Raw genomic sequence first — 26,464 nt, forward strand, 5'->3', positions numbered from 1 at the left:
GGCCAGACACAAGGCTCTACGTTAAGCAGCATAACGTTCGAGCCAAATCCAATTCAATTCGTGAGGCACAAACGAGTCGAAGCTAAGCCAGAGCCAAAACTGCAACAGCAGACACAATCACAGCAACGTGAGCATAAAAACTAAGGGGGCAGATGAGAGGAAATGCTGCAAAAGTAGCGGGGGAGGGAGGGGGGTAATATACTGCAAAGGTATAGGTATATGGCGGTCTAAGCGCTGGAAAGTATGTGCTGCAGTTCAACTACCAAGCAGAGTCGATATAAATTCATTTATTCATGAGTTCAAAGCCGGAAATGAATGTGTTAGCTAGCGCGTCAATGTGCGTGCGCGTGTGTGGGTGTGTGTGCGTGTGAGTGTATATAAAACTGTTATGGCGCATAAAGTATGTGTGTGTGTTTTGTCTGACACGCATGCAATTTATGAAAATATTTGATTTGGCCATAAATTATGTGAGCAAAAAAAAAATTTATATATTTGTTATCACCTGAACTTTTGCCCAAGTTTCGTATTCCGATTGAATATGTCGCTGGGATCTAACGAGAATGGGGCAGCTGCGATTCGAATGGGCGTGTTTGCTCAAACTTAAATTGTGCGCATTATTGGCAAAGTGCACTCAAAAGACGCACACACACACACAAACACTCAGAAACTGCAGCAGACATGCATACACTTTGCGCCAAAAAGCCGTTTAGGGAGCACACACACACATACACACACAGCCTTAGAGCAAGAGATAGCAGTGTGTGAGACGGCGTCAAGTTGCAGCAATCGCTGCACACGCACAAGTGCCTCACTGCACACAAATAGCAGGGCACAAACACACACACATTCACACACACTGGAATATGCTGCACATGCCTCTATTCAACTTTCACTTTGAATTTGCCAAGTTTTTCCGCAAGATGCAACCCCGCGCGCGCACCTTACGCTTCGTTTCACATACACTAGAAATTACACCAAAACTCACACATCCTCACACACACTCACACACACTCGCACACACTCATCCATATGCCGTTATGGGCTTGCCTTTGATTTTAAAGATTTATCGTGCCTTTCGTAGCATACTTATATGCGCCATTTGCATATTAATAGAGCAGACGGCACCGAAAGTCTTCCAGCTGACAGCGTTTATGATTGCAACGCAAAAGCTTAGAACAAACTATACGCTAGACAGAGCCAGCTAGAGGTAGAGCTAGGGAGGGAGGAGACAAGAAGAGATTTGGAGAGAGTTTATCAATAATTTAAATTGCAAATTCAAGTAGATTTCTTGTCAAGATTTTGGACAAATCTCGATGGGGCTTCGGTGCGACCAAATGTCAATTTGAACTGCTTACGCTTAATGGAAAAATATTAAAAAGGAAATATAGAAAAACAAGCTGAAAAGCTCACAGCTGGGTGTTTCTGAGCAGCAGATACTCTGCATGGAAATGATAGAGTATATAAATATGATTTTGTTTTAATAGTTTGATTATTAACCTTTAAGGCTTTATAAAATTTTTGATTTAGTTGGTGCACTGAAAGAAAAATGTTTAAAAAACATATACTTGTACTTGCAATATTCATTTTTTATCTATATGCTTACATCTTGAAAGTATTTTATGTATTTATATAAAATATATGGTGCTGGTTAAGAATATAGAAATTTTTTTTTTAGAGTAATGCCCCTTTGTGTATAGGGTATATAAAAAAATATAGTTTATGTCCACGATTGGCACACCTACCATATATGCTTGTGCATGTGTGTGTGTCTGTGTGTGTCGCTGAGCACACACAATATTTTCAGTAAGTCATCGTTGTCGTCGTCCTCGCTTGTGGTTGTGCCCGTTGGTGTGTCCCTTGGCTGTTGAATTCAATTCAATGAAGTCATTTTTATTTGTTTGGCAACTTGTAGAAACAACAACGACAACAACAAATGAATTCTGAAAAGGGTTTGAATAAGAAAAATAACAATAACAAGAAAATAGCACAAAAAATACCACAACAAATTGTCTGCAATATGTTGCGAAATATGTGACAAGCAGAAACTGTTGCCGGATGGGTGGGGGAGCCGAGGAGGCCATAATACCCGATATTAAATGCATTTCGTATCGGCGCACAATGAAAATGATTGAATGCCATATTTCAAGAGACGCTCGAAGTAGTCGAATATGATGGAGTATGCTGCAAGTGGTTCGCATTTAGGTTTATGCCTTGTGCAGCTGACTTTTTGTCGCACATCTCTGTGTGAGAAGCGAATAGAGAGGTCATGCAGAAAGAAATAAGAAAAACATACTTCTCGTGGGTTGATTTTCGAAAGAGAGAAAAAAGCTAACAAAATAGCAATCGATATTGAATTATGCTTAAAGTAACTTCCTCAGAATCTTGGTGAAGTAAGAGCATTGCTTTGTGGTGTAAGGCATAACAAAGGATGCCAATCATCAAATTGAAGAGTTCAGTTAAGCTTTTAGTTACTTAAAATATGAAACGAGAAGTGCATAGAAAAGCTTTCCTTAAGCACTACGATAAAGCATTTCTGTTAAATACAGTTAAAGGCAGTTCACGGAATATGGGTGAAAAGTTTTGGATTATCTCGCAAGAAGTTTATGTTCACGTTTCGTACTTGAACATTCTTTTAGGCCATATTTATTATTTATTAACAACTTCTCTCTTCGTATTTCTTGCAGTTCTGGAAGCCGCTTTTCCAATGCGCGATGTGACCATAAATCGGAATGTGGACGCGCATAAATTGTACGACGTGCTCGGCGAGGTGGGACGGTAAGTACTACAAAAAAGGCATTCAACCTAACACACTTTCCGTTCGATTGCATGAAATGCTAATCATATTATATCCAATTCTCAGTGGTAAATTCGGCACAGTGTACAAGTGCAAAGACAAGAAGAGTGGAATACAATTGGCAGCGAAATTTGTGCCCATACCAAAACGCGAGGACAAGCGGAATGTGGAGCGTGAAGTGGAGATTATGAATTCATTGCAACATCATCTCATTATACAATTGTATGCTGCATACGAATATCAGAAAATGATGTGCGTCGTCCTGGAACTGTAAGGCTGAACGAACCCACACACACATATATATATATATATATTATATATGTAGTAGAAATTATGTATCCATGTAGCAAACATGTTGATTTCGCTTGTATTTGTTGTTATCGTGTTGGGACGTGTGTCTGTATCTGTGTGTTTGAGTGTGTGCGTGTGTTTTGTTGTCCTTGCCGAACTACTTTGACAACATTTTCATAACTTTTGTTGGTCTTTTTGTTGAATGCTCTATTCTATTGTTGCTGTTACATTGTTGTGGAACACAATATCTTGCAATCAGCGGGAAATGTGCATAAAATACGATTTACACGTACGCACATTATCGTAAAGTAGTAAAGTTCTTTCACACACACACACGCACACGAGCACGCACACACAACGCAAAACTATAAAAGTTTTCCTTTTTTCCTTTTTATTTTTTGACTATACTCAGAAAGAAAACCTTCAGCAACAGGTTATCGCACTTCCTAGTTCTAGAAATGTATTTTTCATACCCTAGTAGAATGTATTATTATTTGATCATGAAGTGTGTAACGCATAGCAGGAGATTTTTTCGATCCCATTTATTATATATTTATTCTTGATCAGTATCAAGAGCCATGTTTAGATTCAAGCTTACTAAAACCTAACATAGACGCGTCTCTTTGTTGCAGAAAGCACATATTTAGGAATCGGGCAATTATATTATTTAGCTGCTTTTTTGTATCTCAATCTTAATATTGCGAGTTTTACCATTTTTCTTATATGCCTGCATTATCGGACTACCATATCACATAGAAAAAATCGGTCGATAAATAAGTTTTTGAATATTCTGTTTTTCAATATTTCTTCTATTCTTCTCAAATATCTGCAAAACCATGCCATTGAGGAGTATTTAATCTTTGACGTGCCGCAAATAGCCGTTCTTTCTTATTATACCTGGTGTTGACTCCCAATAAAAAGGGAACAATCTGGACCAAAATGGGGCCATTTTCTATGTGCCATAAAAGCGTTTGAGTCAGGTAACGGCGCAACGATTAGGCCATGACCTTGACCCACATTTCGTTGGCGCCACAGAAATGAAACGCAACACTTGCTGGCCAGAAACAATAAAGTTACGACTCTTTTGTCTAGCTCACTCGACTTTTTACTTTTTAAATTAATTTTCATGGCTAAGAGTTGGTTGTACTCGACAACAATGCCCTGACAATCTGCATTGTTGTTGCTGTTTTTGTTTTCCAGTCTTAATTGTTTACTTGCAAAAGTTGTTTCGTTTTGCATATTCATAAAATGCAGCAAACATATTTTTGCCAAGACAGAATTCGTTGACAAGCTGCAAGCTCGTTTTCAAAAATTGTCCATTTGCTATTCTAATGAAAATTGCATTTTATTTCCACACACAAACAATAATATTTATTTGAACTGTTGGAATTGCCATGGTCCTTTTGCTTTGTAAATATATTTCATGTCAACTGACAAAATTTGTAATCTGCAGCTGCATCGGGCACATAAGTCACATCGATTACCGCATATGGGAAATGCAGCTGATAAAATGCTCAAATAATATCACATAAGCCGATTCCCTTATGCAACTGTTCTTTTTTTTAGTTGAAATAAAATGGGATCAATAAATAAAGCTAATTCAGCAGCTTTCAGTTTTTCAAATAGTTGACTTTAAAGTATTTATGTGATATTTGGCTATTAAATGTGTTTCGTTCTTGTTAATATTTACATTGAAGTTTCATAGCAAGCAGCTAGGAGGGGGCAAATAAAAGCAGCAGATAAATATATTATTATTTATAATCGTATTCGATATGTCTTACAGTTGACTTCTGCATATTTAAAGTAAAGAATTCAGCTTTGTAGAAAATACTAGCAAATACTTAATGAATTGTTTCACATTTACGTATTTAAATGTATTTTTGTGCTACTCGGCTTAAATGTGCTTTATTCATGTTAATATTTACATTGAAGTTTCATAGCAAGCAGCTATGAGGGAGCAAATTGAGGCAGCAGCTACATTTATCTTCAACCTTACAAATTTTTATATACCAATTTTTGACTTTTGCAAGCTAAATACTTAGAACCAGAACTTTCTGAGAGCCCATATTCAAATTCTGTTATGTTATAAACAAGCAAATGGTATCAGGTAATCAGGTCTTTTTAGTAGACATGTTCAAGCATTTAAAAGTAAAGCGCATAAACTGACTTAAACAGAGAAATGAGACTTAGGCATACTTAAAAGTTGTATTCTCTTGTAAAGCATTTGGTTTATAAATTTTGTTAAAATTATGAAGCTAATGCTTTGCAATTCAGTTGCTGCGCCTTACTTCCTCCACGTAGGTTGATGTTCATGTATTATCTGATTTTCGTGTTATGTCAAACAATGTCTTGCTCTTGTAAATAACATATGTAGTTTTAAAGCGGGTAGTCGGGCAGGTAAGCCAATGGACTAAAACTTAGCACTAAGTGGGAGTTAATTAAGTTATGGCTTTAACTGTTGTCTTGGCTTTAGCTGGCATGCATTTGGTATATGTTCGGTGTTGCTTTCTTATATATACATCATAAGTATCTTTTCTGCATTCGATCAACTCACAATGTTATTTGATTTTATTAACTTGACAGCATTGAGGGCGGCGAACTCTTTGATCGTGTTGTGGACGATGAATTTGTGCTCACGGAACGCGTGTGTCGCGTCTTTATACGTCAGGTGTGCGAGGCGATGGCCTTTATACACGGCAACGGTATTATCCATCTGGATCTAAAGCCCGAGAATATTCTGGTGCTATCACAAAAGGGCAATCGCATTAAGATCATTGACTTTGGACTGGCACGCAAATTCGATCCAGACAAGCGTCTGAGGGTAAGTTACAATATCTCAATTATATTGGAGTGCGCATATTGACTGGCACCTTTTCAGGTGCTCTTTGGCACACCTGAGTTTGTGGCGCCCGAAGTGGTTAACTTTGACTGCATCTCCTATGGCACCGATATGTGGAGCGTTGGTGTCATCTGCTATGTGCTGTAAGTATTTTGTGGCGGAAATATATTTTATTTAAGTCAGTAACACTACACAACAAGTTTTTATTATTATAAAGGATTTATAGAAGCTTTGTACATTTTATAAAATTTTAAAAATAAGTATAGATAGAGTATAAATAGGAATTTTTCGCTGCATAGCTTAGATTAAGTTTTACAACATAAATAAAGACATTTAATTTTAAATGTTCAATATTAACGAATTATATTTTAACAAATATTCGTAAATTGAGAGGCAGAATATATATTTATTTTTTTTTCAAAATTTTGTTGCACAGTGTTTTCAAGGATATGACACTTGAAAATTTAATCAAAGCTTGCTCTGGCGGTTGAGCGTGGGGTTTGGGGTAGCAGAACAAACTAATTAAAAATCTGTGAAAATTGCGGCAGTCTAGAATTGAATAATCAAAGTCTTAGCAATGTTAGGGAAGGTGTTTCAAACCGGCCCGCCCACCTCCCGCGCTGCTAAAGGAAACTAAACAGCACTCGCTCGGCGCCAATTTAATTTAGTTAATTAAACGCTGCTGTGTGTTTTTTTTATGTATTTATTTATTTTGTGTGCGCTGCTTTTACATTTCATGTTTATTGACTTTGCCACACCCAAACACACACACACATGGTGAAACAACAACAACAACAACAGCATCTCTGGTCTGTCGCCGTTCATGGGCGAGAACGACATTGAAACAATGTCAAATGTAACCATTGCAAAATACGATTTCGAGGATGAATGCTTTAATGGCATATCCCCGGAGTGCCTGGATTTCATAGCGAAGCTCCTTGTTAAGGACTTGAGGTGCGTTTTCTTAATTAGTGTCTAGCCATAACCGGGCCATCAGCCCTCCCGCTGAGCCTTAGCAGCTCTTTTAATCAACCAAATGCCCCACAGCACCCGCATGACAGCCGCCGATTGTGTGAAGCACAAATGGTTGCAACAACATCCCGCTGCCACGCCCACAAAACAAGCAATAGCAGCTGGAACAGCAAAAGTAACCAAGAGCGCCACAGTGAGCAGCAAGACGCGCCTGAAGTCAGAGTCGCCCACACCGCTAGCCTCGGAGTCTTCGGAGGATTCAACGGAAACAATTGGTGATGCGGATGATGATGAGGACGAGGCGACGGAGCAGGACGACGAGAGCGAAGAGCTGGCGAAGCTGTGCAACACACATGAGCTAGAGGTAAGCAGAAGCTAGCAAAATAGACCAACAGCTATTATAAAATTCTATGCTGCCCGACTCCCAATAGAACAAAGAGCTAGATGCCACGAAGGATAATTTAAAGAATTTCATAGTGCGCTGGGAGACGCATCCGAATAGCCCGTACGTCTTTGACGTCGAGGGCAATGTGATAGCGCCATTAAATGAGACCAGTTACACGCATCCGCGACGACCCCATGGCCAGGACAGCATCTCCTCATCCCGAGGTGAGTACTGCCGCAACGGTGGCTCCCAGCGGCAGCGCGACCGGCATGCGCTCATCCATGGCAAATGAGCGGGGGCGACGCAAATCACAACCAATTTGTAAATTACATAATTAACTTAAAAAACCAACAAACAAACAAACAAGAAACGACCAACTAATTGTTGTTCTCTCTTAACTTGAATGTACACCAAGTTAGCTCAATGAGAAGCGCGAAGAAGGGTACGCTTCAGTGCGCTCTTTAACTCTCACGCGCTCTCTCATTCTTTCTCTTCATATATATTATATTTTTCAATCTATTAATGTTTTGTGTTAACATAAGCTTTAAATGAGCTATTGTAATTATGTTGTGTGTGGGAGAAAGAAGGCATGTCAGCAACAACAACAACAACAAATTTTGAGTATTTACATAAACGTTGTTGGTTTATATTTTAAGTAACCGTAGCTTTAAGCGCATCCTTGTAGCGGATGCCACCTCTATTAACCAAATTGCCTATTTATATAAGTTGCTTAGCGTTTCGACACTGTGATAAAGACAGCCAATGACAAGAGTAATACCAAAATATACCTACTTCAAATTCAAATACTACAAACCTTCTTTCAAATACATTAGTCACAACTCTATCCAAACGTAAACATTCCAAGATAAACAAATATAAAACAAAATAAGACATTATCCTAACCTAGTTCAAGTTTAGCTCAACACCTAGCCACAGTTTCAAAACTACCGGACAAGGTAAGCTCCATTATCGATAAAATAAGGAAAAAATATATCGATCAAAACTGCAGCCAAATTCTAAAGTTTGTCGAAGTTTCATTTCATCTCAACGGATGTCGTTCATAAAACATGAAGCTTATTTATGTTGTGATCCATTACGAATGAGAAATTATAAAAAAATCTTCAAAAAATTTAAAATTTTTTATTTAATTTTTTTTCATTTTCTGAACGACTAGTTCAAATTCGAATACTATTCACTTTTTGTGTTTCTTTACTTTTCTAAATATGTTGGTAAAGTTTAATAAAAAATTATAGAAGAATTTTTAGCACAATGTAGTATTATTATTTTTATAAATTTTTTAATTAAATAACAACCGCAGTCATTACAAATTGTTGTTAACCTACTGACCAAAAGTAATTAAAAATAAATGATAGTATGATAATAATGATAAATAATTAAATTACATTTATAATTTTGGTTAATTTAATGTAATTTAATTGTGCATAATATTTACTTAATTAAATTACTTTTTCAATTACTTTAATAAATTAAGGTATGATAATGACAAAGATTTAAATTACATTTTTAACTTGTTAATAATATTATGCATAATATTTACTAAATTCTCATATGAATATGACAAATAATTAAATTACATTTGTAATTTTGGTTAATAAAATGTAATTTAATTGTACATAACTTACTTTTTCAACTAGTTAAGTATACAAATATTTAATTGCCAATTTTTAAGGGTAACTACCAATTAACAAACCAATTTTTCAACTGAAATTTCTAACCAATTATATTTAAAAACTTTAAGAATTTCCTTACAATTATTAAAAATCATAAAAGGCAAAGAACCGCAATAAATATAGTTTAAATGTTATTGAAATCACAAAAGAAAATCTTGAAAATTGTTTATTTCGGAGATTGAATAATTTCTTAATACTTAGGACTCAAAGCATAAAAAATAGCTCATTTTCACATTAAGTATGTTTTTTTGTGCACGGTATGATGTCTGTCAGGGCTAGCTGTTACGATCCATTACTAACTTCTCTGTTGGCGATAATCAACTGGGCTGTCCGTCTCATAAGCATGCTCTAATCTTGTGTATATATGTGCCTCTATGTTTCCGATACCACTTTGATAATTACAATTAAAACCTAACCCCTCCCAGAAAGAAACCTAATCTGTATGTATGCTCCATTGTGAACTGCTCCATGGAACTGAAATCTTTTCCCGTGCCTTTGCAGTGTGCTCGCCCTCGCCGTGTGAATCGATAGCAACGCTGACGGACGATGAGCAGGAGTATGAGAGGCAGGCGGCGGCGGCATTTGAGGAGGAGCGACGCAGCGCTGACAGTCCCCATTCGGTGGCCACCACGCCCATCAATGAATCCCGCGAGAAGTTGTTCCCGGCGACGGCCAGTGCTTCGGGCTGTGCCACTCCCACGCCGCAGCATCTGTTCAACGAGAACTTCGATGAGTTCTCCGGCAGCGAAAGCAGCGCCCAGCAGCAGCGCAGCATGAAAAGCTATTTGCACACATTCGATCGTCGCAACTCGGACACGACCTATCTGCTGGGACGGCGCAGCTCCGGGGAGCGCGTCAATCTGGCGGATGAGATACGCAAGCTATCCGATCATCTGCTAATGCTTGCCGAGATCAATACCAAGCTGGGCGATAGCAACAATAATGCGGCCTCGGAGAGCAGCTTCACGCAGGAGGGCAACAAGTGGATAAGCAGCACGCGCAACAGCGCCAGCGCCAGCCGAGCAACGCCGCGTGGCCAGCTGCACAGCGCCAGCAGCAGCAGCAGCCAGCAGACTCAAACGCGCTCCAAAGATGGCCACCAGAAGACTAGCTCCCTGTCCGTGCGCCTGCAGCAGTCCATTGAGGAGACGCCCAAGCTCACCAATGGCAAGAGCGACAGCAGCTGGTCCAAGTCGCAGCTGCGCAGCCAGTCCTCAGTGAGCACCATGAGCACGGCCAATACGAAGAGCCATGTGCAAAGAACAAGCACAAGCAGCTCCAAGTTCAGCTCCAACATCAGCAGCAGCAGCAGCAGCAACCATGACTTCTCGGAGTCGGCGAGCAGTCGACGCGCCAAGTTCCGCATCAATCAGATGAGTCGCGATGTGCCCGTTGGCCTGCCGGACACGCATCAAACGGTTAATCTGGAGGAGGCGGCCAATACGACAAAGGATTGCCTGCTGCATCTTCTAGAGAAATACAATGAGACAAAGATACGCAATCCCGTGGGCAGACATCAGAGCATCAGCGTCGATTGGCATATCAGCGATAATCTCGAATACCGCTCCATGAGCTCCATCAATGCCTTCTTCCAGCGTCACGGCCACAGCAGCGGCGGCCAGAATGTCCGGCACATACAGGCTCAGCTGGAGGAGAAGGCAACGGGGAAATAGTGTCCATCCAGTACCATCCGAATACTGTATATAATTTTTCATTACTAATTCATGTACTATACATACTACAAGCAGGAAAGAACTAAAAAAAAAACAAAATCGAACTAAAAATCAAACTTAGTTAATCGCAGTTACAATTTAGTCAATTTCTATGTTTGCAAATGAATCAAATTATTTATGTATTTGTCGTAAGTAAAAAATGATATTAATTTATTGAAAATAAAAAATTAAATGGAAAACCAAAAAATAACAGAAAGAGCCCGAATTTAAATGTGGATTAAAGAAAATATTTTGAATAGAAAATATCCTAAATAATTTATTTCCATGAATTTTAAAGCTTTAAAGATTTACGCTTGTTAGTGGATCTGACGTAGATCCCTAGATCCATTGATTATTAAATGAAAACTTTAGAAAAGTCGAAGAAAAATATAGTTATGAATATCTACATAGAAAGTATAATTTCATAAAAAGATCTTCAGCCTCGGGCTTGACACATAATATAAGAACTAAAACTTAAGCAAGCGTAACAGGCGTCCGGAATTTCGTGAATCAGAAAATGCTATTAAATAAACTCTGACCAAACATTATTTCAAAATAATTGAAATTTTAAAATTCCTCCATAATTAATATAATGAAATGGGCAATATTGTTTTCGTCTACCCGGGTGCCTATTTTATCCAAACTAGTCTCTTAGCTTTATAAAATTTCCATAGATATTTCTCTGTGCTATAAGCATTTCATAAGTCAGAGTTAGACGGATCGATCGAAAACAAAATCTGACCAATCTCCCCAATTACGAGCTTTACTATTCTCCTTCGATATACACATAAATTATTTATTATTCAAGAATATAAAAAATGGGAGTTCTTATATGCAACTGCCGTTGAGTGTACAATAAAATATCAACCCGATAATATTATAAATAGTTTGCCAGCTCTGGAAAGGCAACCGCTTATCAGTTTGATTCGCAATTTGTTACGCTCATTAAAAAATTATTCGCAACTTTTCATATTTAAAAAATGAGATTTAGTTGCGCTTTTGACTTAGCTTTACGCGGTCGCTCCAAGAATCAGAGTTAAATTTTGAAAGTTCTCCCAATTATGGCGTACAACGCACACAATTTGATACTTTTATTGGTCTTTCTGGTAGCTGTGGAAGCGCATGTATGTTTGCATATAATATATAAAAATCCAAGCTAATGGATTTATCAAAGATAAAAATTCCATTTGTAGTCAACAGTACAGCCGCAACAGTGGAGAGACGACAAATCGTATATGATTAACCAGACTCAAGCAATTCAGTCGCATACAGGAAACAAATCTACAACTCCGAGTTCCAGCGCAGATTCAACTGACAACGCGTTTAAATATGCAAACCACATCAGGTATTTGAGCTCACTTATACATCGATTTTCATACCATCTGGAGATGCAAAAGGATGCCATTAAACGGCAAGAGACGGCCATAATTAAACTTCAAGATGACAAAAGCGCTTTGGAAAGGAAGAGCGATCAAAATAAGCGCTATATAGATCAGCTGATCGCACAAACATCAGAGCTAAAATCGAAATTAAATGCCGAACAGTCCAGCATGGAACAGCTAAAGCTGTGCGCACCCAGGAACTGTTTGACCTTGGCCAAGCGCACACAACAAGTGGGAGCTAGTCATGTGCCAGGCAGTGGCTCAATTTCCCTTCCCAGTCAAGACGAACCACTAGCTGCCGGCATCTGGACTGTTGTACAGCGACGCGTAGACGGCAGCGTTAACTTTTATCGCAATTGGAGCGATTATCAAATCGGTTTTGGCAATAACCAAACGGAGTTCTTCATAGGCTTGGAGACCCTGCACCACTTGACAAGCGCCAAGGAGCATGAGCTGCATATCAGACTGACAGATTTTGCGAATGAAACCCGCTTTGCGCAGTATAATCAGTTTTTAGTGGGCAACGCTCAAGAACAATATCAACTGAAATCTCTGGGAAATTACTCAGGTAATGCGGGCAATGCTTTGATCTATAATCTGCACCAAAAGTTCAGCACCTACGATCGTGATAATGACTACGATGATGACAATTGCGCTGAGGACATGCACAGCGCCTGGTGGTATCGCGCTTGTGGTGCCAGGTGGGTACGAGTATTACGAAAAGAAAACTGTATCTTCAAAGTATTTCCTTTTAGTGACCTCAATGGAGTGTATGTGAAGCAAAATGTAACTGATTACCATGCGGATAAAGGCATACTTTGGGCTGGCTCAGACTGGCATGACTGGGAGTATTCTTTCAAATCTGTTACCATGATGATTAGACCGAAATAAGTAACCAGAAATTGAAGTTATATTTATTCAGATTAAGCTAACTGTTATTAGTTATCAGCTCAATAACATTAACTTCCTTTCAGATAGGTTGTAACCATAGTAACTGCTATCAAACATAATATTCCTTTTAAACTGTATAAGTTCCCAATACAATAAATATTATGGCTAATTCATTTCATGTCCACAATCTCTAGATATAGCAAATCGATCACGACGACTTTGACTTAACCACAGCAAAGGGAAGCAACTGTACCAAATATTAACATCAGAGCTTGCAGACGAAACCAGTTCATTTAGAACAGTTCCCGGCAATTTGCATGACTATAATAATATATATATTAGAAATTAGGCTACTACAAAAAGAAAAACAAAATTTTATTGAAAACAAAAGTCAACTTAATAAACTTACAAAAACTATAATGTTATGCTAGGTATAAACAAATACAAGTCTACAAATGAAAACAACAACATATAACTGAATGGATCTACTCGTGTCGATAGAGTACCCATTTTAGATGGTACAGCATTAACGAGTAGTTTGTTATGATTTGTTTATTTTTTTTTTATTATGTTTTGTATTTTGTTTGCTAGTTTTTTGCTTTTTATTGAAGTATGAGTTTGATTATACACACAATATGAATTAAATATAAATATTAAGTGAATACTTTGGATTTTGTTCTATGCTAAGCTTATGAATTAGGATGATCTGTGAAAATGTTATTTAATAATATAGGCTCTGCCTAAATATATAATAGTTTATATATAAATGTTTATCAATAATAGCATTTGTACATGATAGTTAAGCAAAATCTCTTTCATCATTTGCCAAACAATTTGGCAACGGATGGAAATTAATTTTATACAGTTGAGAGTTTACAAATTGGCAATTTATGAGGTTTTGCAAATACGTCAACATATAGTAATATGTATTTGCAAAAGCGCACAAATTGGCAAAGGATTTAAGCTTATTTTATAGGTTATAACACTGGTCGAATTAAGGACTTTAGTTACAGCCGCAAAAACAAAAACAAGCATAGGCCTGATTGTAAAATTTTAGGCTTATAATTGTTTGTTTTAGGGTCTGTTTAGAGAGAAAAAAAAGTCAATATAACTCTGCTTTTGGAAAAAAAATATGTGCATAAACAAATAAATGTGTATATGTAGAATTTTTGTAAAGCAGAGCGACATCAAGTTTTGCGTGGTAAATTTTACAAGCAACCACAAAGTTGCTGGTAAAATTTATCAATTTAGAATTTACAAATGTTTCGTTAGTAGCTTATAAATTTCATGGTTAAAGGTTGTATTCCAAATGTGGATTTCATTGAAGTTGTCTCTAGATAATTTGTTTTTGTTTTTCTTTTAACAATTAATTTTACGTTTTTTCGTGTGGTTGTTGTTGTTTTTTGTGTGTTGTTGTTGTTAAGAACTAATCACTTAGTTTATGGCATTTCTCACTAGAGAAATCTAAAAAGTTTCATATAGCTCGATACTTAAATGCTTAGTCGCTATTTTGTTCTAGTACTAGTACTGGTTGTAGTAACTGGCATTTAAACTAGTTAGACTATTAGTTAATATTCGCAACTTACGCCCTTGCACTGCACAAAAATGAGTACTTAATTTTTATAAAAAATGTAATGTGAAAGCTACTTAAAATGTTAGCCATTGAAGTGTGTAAAAAAATTACGTATTTTGTTTGCAGTGTTATAAAAAATTAAAATTAATATTACAAATACAAATTGCAAATTGAGTTTTCGCTTTCGTTTTTCTTTTTGGTGGAGAGTAGGTTGCAACTACTTTCGCTGGGATGTGGCGCACAGCAGCTGATTGAGTTTAGTTGTGACGCGTACGCTTCAGCTGGCAACCAAATAGAGCTGCACTCGAGCTGGAGCCGCCGTTGCTGCTGCTGCTGCCGGAGCTGGTGCGCATACGTTTGGCGGGTGAGATTTTTTTGGGCGCCTGGGCCAGACGCTTGCGCTCCTTCATGAACTCTGCAAAAAGAGAAAGAACCAGGAAACACGTGAGTAATTAATGAAATACAAATAAGTCTGTCTGTCTGTCCGGATTAAAGTCAGCTGGCATTCGAGCTACCCCCATTTGAGCATCAGTCATTGATATAATTGTCTAAGGGCATAATAACAGCAGGCGCCGCCTGTTTTTGCACATTTTGATTTTGAATTGTGGCACGTGGCTGGCCAGGGGTTGCTGTCGCACAGGGGTAGCAAATAGTGAATGAAAACGAGAGACGCTGCCTGCTGCTCAGGTAGTGAACGCTGCATGGATCTTGCATAGGCTGCATAAATTACACGCCCTGCCAACTGGGCAAGTTTCTAGGCTTGGCTGCACAAAAGTACAGCTAGTCCATCAAGGCTGCGCCACGGCCCATGCGGGCTGTCCAGCGCAGACACTTCGCTTCTCTACATTTTTTTTTATTATGCTAATAACTATGCCAAGTGGCAAGAGAAAAAAATGTATAATATAAAAGCAATCAGCGGCCGTTGATAAGTGCTGCGCTTTGATGGCGGCACATTGTGCGCTGCTGCTCCCCCTCTCTGTATCACTCCATCTCTCTCTCTTCATGTCGCTGTCTCTAATGAGGTCAACCGAAGGCGTTGAGGGCTGCCCAAAAGCAGAGCCATGCACATCTGTTAACATTTACAGCAACCCGCATGCAATGATCGCATTTGGAAATCAACCCCCGCGACGCAGGCGCAGAGACGCAGGGATGGATGTTGCGTGCATTGACTCTAAGCCAGCAGCAAGGGGAGGGGGAGCGCTAACAGTGCTGAATAAAAAAACAGCTGCAACGATCGGCCCTCTATAACGTAACCCCTTGACTAAATCACATAAAACAAAACTAATTATATGCCTAGCAGCATTTGGTAGAGCCTGTTATTATGGTTTTTCGAGAACAAGAAACAACGCCCACGCGGCAATTAAAGAAAAGACTGCGCCCATGGGAATCAATCTGGGTGCGTACTATAATAGGCCAGATTTAATGTGGGGTATGTAGTTCACAATTCCATTTTGTCGGAAAACAAAATACAGCCTATGCCTGGAATTCTTCTGAGAGCTCAGTTGATATTTAAGCATATAAATAACTTTCTGAATTAAGAACTATGCTAAAACATACAAAAACGAAAGTGACATATGTATGCTTATAAAAAACAATTGAAAAAAACTAAAAAAAAAAATATATAGGCATATTACAAATGTATAAAACATCAACTATATATAAAGTTTATGATAAAGAATTGGAAATATTGTGAGAAAAAATATCAACAAATTACAAATTTATTAATTTATATTTCCAAATATTGGGGTGGATTTATATTATTTCATATTTTGTTAAATTTTTCCCATTAGGAGTATTAGGTTTTTTAGAAGTACCTTTACAGAGCTTGAGGCTAGGGTTGGATTGGTGCCCACTAAACAGTTAAATAAGCGAAATTTGTGGGTTCTGGGAAATAAGTTTTGTAATGTTCGAAACGGTTGTTGTGCAATCAGGCATAACGCTGGGAAAGAACACGCCACGGAAACGGGAGGAGGTAAACAAAAAAGGGAGGCACGCAACTCACCTGTGATTTTGAGCTGTCGTTTGCGTTGCTGCGCGGGCGAGTTGCTGGTGGCGGAGGACGAGGAGGAGGCGGTCAAAGCGGCTGCCGACGTGGAGGCGACCACGTTGCTGCTGCTGCTGCTGGTGAAATGCAATGGCAGCGACTCATCCTGTGAGTCATACTCAGTGTCTGTGTTGGAGTCCATCGAAGAGTTGACCAAATTCTCACGATCGGCGCGCTCATTCAGCAGCGCATCCATGTCGCTGGCCGAGTCATAGGCATCGGGACGCACATGAGCAGCACGGGTGAGTGTGTACATTTGCGGCGCATAGTCTGATTCCTGTGTGCTGACTCGCTCCCAGATGTAGCTGGCATTTTTGGCCAGCGGGCGATCGCTACGAAAATCAAAGCCCCATTTCTTTGTGGCCAACTCTTGATGGCGTTCGAGCTCTGCGCTAAAGGAGCTGCAGGTGAGAAATGCACTTCTTAATATTTTGACAATTTTACCTTAAGCTAACATTATTTAATCATGATTGAATTTTTACTTACGGTTTGGTCTCCACCAGCGGCGTCTGCGCTGCACCGAAGAGATTTCGCTTAATGCGTTCCAATTGAGGGCCGCAGGGTGAATTGCGACTTACGGCGGGACTGAAGCTCATCTTGCAGAATTCACTGCGCACCACCGGACGGAGCACGCGTGCACTGACCATGTTTTTGTTGTAGTTTGGTTGGTTGTTTTATTTAAAATTTGTTTGTTTCGTTTCTATTTTTGTTTCCTGTGTTTTGGACTGCGATGCGACGCAGTTTTGCTGCCTACACTTTGGACACTTGTTTGCGAATTGCACGACTAAGCGAAATGTCAAAGTTTTGGCGCCAAAAGTGTTGGTTTTTTGCGCTCGCCTGTACGTAGTCGCTGCCCAGTGCTAAAGAGGGGCGAACTCACTAATACACGCTTATCCAAACATGCACACACACAAGCCACAAGTCTCCAAATCTCGTTTCAGTTGCGCCTGTGTATGCGTGTCTGAGCGTAAATGTTCGTTTGTGTTGGTGCGCTGAGGTGTGCGTGAGTGGGGCGCAGTGTTGTTGCAGTCTTTTTGTATTTTCTTATACACTCGCTTTAAAAGTGAAATTCGTATTTGTTGCTTTTGACGTGTATTTGTTTAGAAATATGATATAAACAAATTCGTTGTGTATTGTTTTTATGCACTTGCAAACGCCTTTATCGCTGTTCTTATTGGTCACGTAAAAAACCAACTCACTCAAATCACAAAAAACTGAGTCAAGCACTCACAAATCGAGACAATTGCGAAAGACGCGTTCGTTTTGTGTTTTCCACGTTGTGTTCAGTGTACTATTGCTTTTACAACTTAAGTTGTAAGATCTTTTATATTTTACAAATCGCGTTTTTTTTAATTTATGCTTTTTAGTGAATATTTTGTTAGTTTGCCTTGAAGTGCGCAATGCGAACGCACTTTTCGACTGAGCTCAACGAGCAGAATAACAAAACTGAACGTAAGCAAACGGGTAAAAATGATATTTATACGCGGATATCTTTGCGCTCAGAGAGCGGGCAAGTTACTCTCTTAGTGTCGCTCGCAGACAGTGCTGCACGCGTTCGGTTGCCATGCGATAACGAAAAAACGGCTAAGACAAGCTAAGCCTGCGCTGTTGTACTGGGCACGGCTAGAAACAGTGGGAAACGGCTGCATAATGCTAAACAAGGACGCGTATGTATATTACAGCTATTAGTTTCATAAAATCTGACTAATTTTTACTGTTTATATGATGTAGATTATAATATTAGTTTTGAATTTTGAATATTGAATATATAGAAAAATATTCAAAGGTAGCCACAAAAAAAAACTAAAGTTCTCGACTTAGCCAATTTTTAGCTAGATCTGTTGAAAATAAGAACAAACAGTCAACACTGCACTCAAATCAAGTTTTTCGTTCACTGAGTCGGAGAGCAACTGAGAGACAGTGAGAGTAAGAACAACCACAAAACAAAACGTCAAACAACCACCGCAGCGTTGCCATACAACGTACTGCAATGACGACACTACAGCAACCCTCGCGTTCAAAACGATCGAAGCAGTGCCTTGTTGTTCTCAAATGCTCTATTTAAAACTAGGCACATCGATTTGCCCATGCGGCCTGAAATATTAGATAATCTGCTGCATTTCGAATTTAACCAAACTTAATAAACAGCGCGCTAGCAACTGCTTAAACATTTTAATAGCTAGCAAAATATTAATTACTTCTGAATTTAAGTTATTGCATTGCTTACATGAAAAGTTGTATTTAAGGACATGCACTATTCGGCTTGCGGAAAAATCCAAGCGTCTCTGGCTTGTTGTTGCTGCGCGAGTTGGAGCTGTACTTTTGGTTTGAATGCGATGGGTAGATAAAAATGTTTTGGCTTCGGTTTGTTTAACCTGAAACTGGATTTTTGTTTTTGTATTTTTGCTGCCGAGTCTGAGAGTCAGACAAATTGGATTTAGGGCGGCAGCGCAGACGGTTTCCAACAGTTTCACTTTCCTATTGTAACTTGGGGCCATGAAATGAAAATGTGGGGCAACTATTTGAAAAGTGCATTAGAACATACGAAACAGGGTGTAAAGATAATTTACCGCTATATTCGTCACGCAGCCGTTACTAAGAGAGCATATTTCAAAAAATATACAAAAATTTCCCAAGCTTTGTTATTTAAGTGCAAAATCGTAAAAAATTAAATTACATTGCTAGGGCAATAAAAAACGATTTATATTGTTTGCACAAATGCAATTAAAGTGCACAAAAAGCGAGAAAAATAGTAGAAAAAGAAAAAGTCAACCCGGTTCGAAACTAAAGACATCATTTGCTTTGTACCTTTGCACTGCACACAAAAAGCGGAATAAAAAAACGTTTGGTTTTTCAAAAGTAAAAAAAGAAAAACTCACTGTAATTAAAACCCTGCCTCGAGTGCAATCACCCCAAAAAGGCAGCAAGGAAGCGATCTATCGATCGATTAGGCAGCCAAGATCGAGCCTTGACTCGCCTCCCTACCCCTACCAAGTGCTAAGCAGACACACCGCAGAGTTCTGTTTATGGGACACACCCTCCTAAAAACCGAAGAAAACACAAAAAAAGAAGAAATATATAGGAACGTAAATTTACACACTTTTTAACAAATTTGGAAAAATTCTGCCGGCGTTGAGTTGCGGCAGTCATGCCTGAAACATAAACAACTCAAGATCCTGTAGTAAAGGGGGCCGATGGATGGCGAGAGTTCGTGATCCTTTTAAGTAATTTCCTCAAGTTGACGATGTCTTTACAGGATGTACTGAAAATATATATGGGTTGCATTTTACTGTGTAAACACACGGAAAAAAGGCGTCGAATTGTGGAGGAAAATATAAAAGAGGTAGCACAACAATGGGGTGTACTTCAAGTGGTGCTTATAATCCTTTATAAGGGCAGCCCATTAAAGGATTGTCCAACATTGGAACGTGCGGGTATTAGATGCACATTTGTTTATATAACGAGAAATTGGCCTTTAATGCTGGTTGACTAACAGAATGTAATAGAAACTTAGTCTTATGTTCACAATATTTGATAATTAATTGCATTTAATCAATGACTCTTAGTCTTATAGAGCATGCCTCCATTTGCTGACTGATAAGCGCGTAAGACTGACTTTAATTGCTCTATGCCACGATAAGAGGCACAAACAATGCCCAAGTTGAAGGTCGCCATTGTCGGAATATTATTATCTCATTGGAAAACCTCAACGGACACTGCATAAAATATACGTTACACTCATTTCAAATGCAGCACGCCTTATCGCGCCGAGCGGAACATAAAATCAACAGACACCCCCTCCTTCCCTCCCCGGGGCAAGATAGAATACCACTAAAAACTTGACTTAGTATATGCCACGTGTTCCACGACGGCCTAGCGGGAGGCTTTCCATGCCCACCGTAGTGTTCAGGCAGCGTGACTGTCGAAGTAACGTTCCAAAATGCCATAAGATATATTTTTATATAGCGCTCTGTTCCGTAAGGAAATTGCCATAAAATTGTTTAGCTCACGAACTGTGACCGCAAGCTCAATTTCAACTGAGATACTCGGGGGCAGGTGCGCTATGGTTAAGGATATTTTTCACGTTTCAAGGGTTTGCCACGAAATTATTCGCATAATGCAGCGGAAGTGTTCCCGATAGGGCGTAATGAAGTCTAACAGTCTATGGGAAAATTGTTTTTATTTATAAGTGAACTGCAATTGAGGTGCTTTTTAAGGAGAGTTTTGTATAAAGAAACAGAAAATGGAATATTTTCGATTACTAGATCAATTATGTGCAACGGTGCATTAGATTAATTTAGTTTTTAGTTTTAGCCAAAGAAAATTTATAACAACGAGAGAGTTTTAAATCAGCTGCATAAATTTAGCTTTATAATTCCCAACTAGTGCATTTTGATTGAATAGTTTGATAGACATGTATATAATTGACAAATTTCGTTTAAGATTTAATTTTCAATAGAATATTTTAAACTTTTTAATTAAGACTTTTCCTTCTATATTTCGTGCACTATTATTTAATAAGAGACGAAGAAGTCATTGAGGTAACTCAGGCTCAGGTTTTCCTCGGCTCTCAGATAAGTATAATCTGTCAATGTTCAATCCTCCAAGCATTCTAACCATGCCTACATTTACCTTAATCACAGCACGCTCCCTGCTTATCTTCTTTTCTATAATTCCCAACTTGTGGGTTTTGCTTGAATTGTTTGATAGATTTGTATATAATTGATGAATTTCGTTTAATTTTTGATTTAGGACGGAATTTTCAATTAATTAATTTAAGGTATTTCATAAAGATGAAACTATTCCTTCTATATATCGAGCACTTTTAAATACTAAGAGACGAAGTCATTGAGGGAACTAAGACTCGGGCTCTCGGCTCCCTGACTGGTATAATTTGTCAATATTCAATTCTCTAACGATCCCCAAGCACACCTAAGCATATGAGGAATTCTCTAAGATTTACATTTATCTAAGTCTCAGCACGCTCCCTGCATATCAAGTTCTTCTTCTTGTTTGAATTGTGTGATTTCTTTCAACTCGGAATATCTTTCGTATGATCGCTGAGATTTCTACTTACTGAACCCTCGGTAAATGACCAATCATTAATATGAAAAACAATTCACAGTCTCAGGACATTTACAAATGACTTGTGGCTTATCTTGGGGTTTTTCACCTTCGGACAAATTGCTGCGGTCAGTGCCAGAGTTTTGTTTGACAGTTGAGATCAGCTTTAATAAATGGCTAGATGAGCCATATTGATGGGGTTTCAAATGCAACGCAAATACGTAAAAAAGAGGCTAAATATGGATATGCAAATATTTAAACTGGCTACCGTTGCAGAGAAAATCCTTTTGGCTACTGTGCTACTTGCCGGAGTGCAATAACAATCATCATCAATCAAGGGCCGCACACTTGTGCCAGAGAGATAACCAGACTTCAGGGCCAGGCCGAAATGACAACTCATTTCATTTTATTGGAACAATCTACTAGATAAACACACACAAAGAGCGAGCGAAAGAGAAAGAGAGAAAGGGCGAGGTTATCGGACTGGGAACGTCCTACTTGCTGGCGTGTTTTCCTGGTAAACGCGTGGAAAAAACGCAGCATGATTGCAGCAGGAGCAGCAGCAGCAGCAGGGGGTGCGTGGAAAACTAGTTTTATCAGCGCTCTCCCAAAAAAAAAAATGAGAAAATAAAATTATAAATATTTATGGAAATGCATTTGCAGCAAAAACAAACAAACGAAGTCAAGCGACAAAATCTTGTAAGGTAACATAGGTCAGCATTTTGGTGTTTGCCCCAAAACTTCAGACTGTATCTGTATCTATGCTCCTTTGTATCTTTGTATCTTTGGCCTGTCTGTTTGCCTAGTCTATCAGCTGCATTAGCTGAAGACAGACTCTCGCCATGCACCTACCCCAACGTAAAAGACAAAAACAACAACAGAAACAACTCTGTACTTCTTTGGATGCATAATAAAACGATTTCAATGCCCCAGAGGCAACGTTTTCTCGACTGCCACGACTGTATAAATAATAATAAAATGCATTTATGACTCTGATTTGGTGAGAAACGGCATTAAAAACACACGTTGGAGCATTGAGAAGACGTCTTGGGTTTCCCAAAATCCTTTCAGGAAACCTTTTACTCAGCTCTAAATGCGCAACAAAAACAGGTTGAGCGCAGACGATGAAGAAAAAATTAAGAAACGGGCGAGGCTCTCGTAGAAGCGACTGCTCGACTCTAAGATATCCAGTTTTCAGAACTTATGTATGCCGAGTCTCAAGTAACTTTTGTGTTTTATTTACGATTTGTTCGAAATTTTGGGGAACTTAAAGATAATTAGCTGAAACACACGTATACCAAAAATTAAAGCGATATCTGTAAAAGTCCTCCGGTAATATGAATTTGTGATATTTCGGAAGCAGATTAATTTTAATCTATCCATAAAGAAAATTTGATCTGCGTGAGGCATAAGATACCTTCTTACGAAATTCAACGTAAGCAAATCTTGAACTCAGGAAACTAATATATCAGGTATTTTTACTGGGCTTATGTCAATAAAATGTAGTAACACAGCATATTTTCTGAATGGCATACTGCATACAACTTATTTTTCATTCCATATAGCTGTATACCAAAAAACATATCTCTAGAGCTTGTAGTCTTCGAGTTCAATAAGGTCATTTAATGATTTTACGTACTAATGGCCTGTTTCTGTATTATTTACAGGGTAGAGAATACAATCGAATGTTAGGTAGTTAGGAGTCGCGGCTTATAGACGCTCAGACAGTCCGGCTTGTGGGTAGACACAGGCAGGTAGATATATTGGGGGCAGTCAATCACAACAACGCCGCGCAGTCGCAGACAAATTTATTAGAGGGACCAGAGCGTGACCCTTTTTTTTGTATTTTTTTTTTATTATTATTGAAACCAAACTGAAGAAACTGATGAAAATAAAAGCAGAGGAACGCAAAACACGTGTACAACTACAGTTGAGTTCCAGTTTTCAGGATGGTTTTTGTGTTGTTGTGTATTTCTTCTCTCAGTTTTGATCGCCCCCGGATTCGGGCTGTGCGTCGTTGTCTTCGCTCTGATCGCTTCGTGTATCCCACAATGCGTATTTCTTGCCCACCGTTTGCTGCCACAAGCGAAGCCCGCCGTCGGCCGCCGATGAGGCATAAACCTCGCCATCGGGACTGTACTTGATGCAGTGCATGTGGCGTTCGTGCGCATTAAACGTCTCCAGGATTTCGCCCGTGGCATAGTCGCACTTGTAGATGCAACGATTGCTACCAGCGCACACGTACGTCTTCTTCTCGGGATGCAGTGAGACGCCGATCAGACGGACGGGCAGCTTGCGATGCTGCAGCACCTCAAAGCGGTCCACATCGAGGAAGACGACGCTGTGGCCATAGGCAATGGTCACGGTGCGTCCATCGGCGCACAGCTCCACCGATTTGGCATGATGCGGCAGGGCTATGGAGTGCGCCTGCCGACCGCTCAGTCGATCCCAGAGCCGTATGGAGCGATCGTGCGAGGAGGAGAGCAGCGCGCGATCATCACGACAGAAGAGCACATCGCGCATGCCGCGCGTCTGCCCCTCAAAGAAGGTGGGCATATCCGGCTGCTCCAGTGTGTACAGATACAGCACCTTGTCGGTGCGATGGCCAGTCTTGCGATCCAAACAGCCCACGGCCAGATATTCCGAATTGGCGCCCAGCGCCACACAGCGTACGGGCGAGTTCAACATAATCTTTGTCAGCTGCTTGCCGTCGACTGCATTCCAGATGCGCGCCGTGCAATCCTCGCCGCCTGTGGCCAGCCGAGTCGCCTCCCCGTTGATGTCCACGCTGAGAATCGGCTCGCCGTCCTTCTCAAAGGTGCCCACCCAGTCGCCGGTGTCGCCGTGACGCAACATTGCCTGCCCATCCTGGCTGGCCGAGGCCAAATAGTAGCCCGATTTGCAGACCTTGCTGTAGGCCAGCTGGACCACATCTCCCTTGTGGCCCACACAATCCACGGGCAGCTGTAGGTTCGACATTGCCAGTTCAAGCTATTTCTAAAATTCAAAAAATATTTAATTTTTTTAATTAACTCGATTTAGTATGGCTTTCAACGCGTGTGGAAAACTGGTCCGGATATTTATTTGTTGAAAAAAATTATAAAACTTAAAATGATCGCAAAAACATGGCTAACTGTTGTATTTATAATGAAAAGTGACTGTTTTACGAAAACAAATGAAATACAAATATTTCCAATTTCTAAAATACGATAAAATAAAAGCAGGCAAATCATTTTCTATATATATTGCCTTTCAAAATATCACAAGCATTTTAACAACTGAAGAAGGTGATCATTCTAAAGATCAGAAATTTAAGTACAGTTTAAATCTGTTTCATGGTTCTATATATTCTAAAATTTCATATTAATAATAATTATTATTTTGTTTTCTGGAAGAAGCTGAATATTCTACAGATCAGAATTTGAAGTACATGTTAGATCAGTATAAATCTGTTTCAAGTGATTCTACATAATCTAAAATTTCGTATTACTAATATAATATATTGTTTTTTTTACATATTATAAGTTGTTAACTGCTATAAAGATTTCCTATATGTTTTTTGGACAAAGTAGATCATTCTACGGCTCAGAAATGGAAATACTTTATAAATCCGTTTTAGTTGCATCTTAATATTTTAATAGAATTTGTTTCATAATCTCTAATATTTAATTTAATATATATCATATGTATAAGTAGAAAATTTTTAAAGATATTGAAATATTTGATATATTTTATAATTATATATATTAAATAATTATATTTAAATAGCTTATATTAAAGTGAACAAAGATCATAAAGGGTCTGAAAAGTAATTTTATATATTTTATTTGAGTTATTGTTCGTAAGGAAATGGAAAAATCACTATATAAATGCTTAAGCTCATGTTCTCAGATCTTTTATGCCTTGTTAAGGGTATTATAATCTTGCCACGGATTGTGTAAAGCAAGTCAATATTCTCATATGTCCGTCTGTCTTTTAATAAGAAAACGAGCCTCTCAGTATTAGCAATATCGTCATGAAACTTTATTAACGTCCTTCTTTGTATTACAGGCAGTACATATATGTATATAGCTGGCATAGGGATACATATAAGCGATAATCTTACCAACTAATATAGTATCATACTCTATCGTATAGTTCTGTAGGTAGAATCGGGCGAAAAATTGAGTTCTTGAATGGAAAATTTTATTGTTTTCAAAGATATCAGGACTAGCATTTACCAACTTCCCCATTCGTCTCACACATCTGTTAAGTCGTGAAGGATATTTAATCGGCTTGCTTTAGCTTTGCCTCACTTTATATAAATTGTCTCACAACTTATTAAGCAAATCCTAAGAAAATTCAGATTTTACATACTCCCACAACTTGCGTGCATGAACTACTTCTGAAGTCCTTGTTAATGCAAGTTTGTACAAGACCTGCAGCTACTTATGCTATGCATGTTAGTCGACTGTGAAGACAAGCTAATTAGCATTTAGGATGGCTTCTTCCTCTTATGCTCCTGCTAAGTACATTGTGTGGCAGGAATTTTTGGGAAATCCGTTTTAATTTCCTCAAATATTTTCAGCTGACAAAGGGATAAGCGAGGTCTTCAGCTGTGAAAGCGAAATCGAGTCAATTTGCGGGCGTGTTTTGTGTTAGTCTTGCGGTTGCCACAGACAATTGGCCAAGAAGCGGCGCTCACAAGCAGGTAACATCAGGTGAGAGGCAGGCGCATTGTGTTCTTTGTGTGTGTGAGTGGGGCACAGGTGTCATCATCCTGACATATACACACACCAGCACACAGAGAAATCCTCTTGGCGTAAACCACTTAAAGGCAGCGCACG

The 26,464-nt window shown here is 38.9% G+C and overlaps 4 protein-coding genes across 4 annotated transcripts in view; 2 read left to right on the forward strand and 2 right to left on the reverse strand.

Moving 5' to 3' along the window:
• sqa (spaghetti-squash activator) overlaps positions 1-10,800 on the forward strand; it is a 28,404-nt gene extending 17,604 nt beyond the window's left edge. The window contains exons 2-9 of the mRNA XM_064681776.1: positions 2,685-2,775; positions 2,861-3,064; positions 5,669-5,906; positions 5,964-6,067; positions 6,726-6,878; positions 6,972-7,260; positions 7,328-7,505; positions 9,474-10,800. Of these exons, the coding sequence (XP_064537846.1) occupies positions 2,685-2,775; positions 2,861-3,064; positions 5,669-5,906; positions 5,964-6,067; positions 6,726-6,878; positions 6,972-7,260; positions 7,328-7,505; positions 9,474-10,645 (2,429 nt within the window). The 3' untranslated portion in view covers positions 10,646-10,800. The remainder of the gene's footprint in view (positions 1-2,684; positions 2,776-2,860; positions 3,065-5,668; positions 5,907-5,963; positions 6,068-6,725; positions 6,879-6,971; positions 7,261-7,327; positions 7,506-9,473) is intronic.
• Positions 10,801-11,664: 864 nt separating this feature from the next.
• Positions 11,665-13,161, forward strand: LOC135428112 (fibrinogen-like protein A). Its single transcript, XM_064681926.1, has 3 exons — positions 11,665-11,808; positions 11,878-12,767; positions 12,822-13,161. The coding sequence occupies exons 1-3, from the start codon at positions 11,746-11,748 to the stop codon at positions 12,955-12,957; spliced, it is 1,089 nt and encodes a 362-aa protein (XP_064537996.1). The 5' UTR covers positions 11,665-11,745; the 3' UTR covers positions 12,958-13,161.
• A 1,186-nt stretch (positions 13,162-14,347) lies between these two features.
• Positions 14,348-17,998, reverse strand: dap (dacapo). Its single transcript, XM_064681927.1, has 3 exons — positions 17,061-17,998; positions 16,533-16,975; positions 14,348-14,945 (listed from the first exon to the last, which is right to left on the reverse strand). Exons 1-3 carry the CDS (start codon positions 17,219-17,221, stop codon positions 14,788-14,790), a joined length of 762 nt encoding a protein of 253 aa, XP_064537997.1. The 5' UTR covers positions 17,222-17,998; the 3' UTR covers positions 14,348-14,787.
• A 5,474-nt stretch (positions 17,999-23,472) lies between these two features.
• LOC135428217 (serine-threonine kinase receptor-associated protein) lies at positions 23,473-24,746 on the reverse strand. The gene has a single exon (XM_064682064.1). It carries the CDS (start codon positions 24,615-24,617, stop codon positions 23,619-23,621), a length of 999 nt encoding a protein of 332 aa, XP_064538134.1. The 5' UTR covers positions 24,618-24,746; the 3' UTR covers positions 23,473-23,618.
• Positions 24,747-26,464: the final 1,718 nt, after the last annotated feature.

The sequence above is a fragment of the Drosophila montana genome, unplaced genomic scaffold (assembly GCF_035044405.1).
Source record: "Drosophila montana isolate Dmon_TW-CO22-7 unplaced genomic scaffold, ASM3504440v1 contig_2438_1, whole genome shotgun sequence".
Classification (NCBI taxonomy): Eukaryota; Metazoa; Arthropoda; class Insecta; order Diptera; family Drosophilidae; genus Drosophila; species Drosophila montana.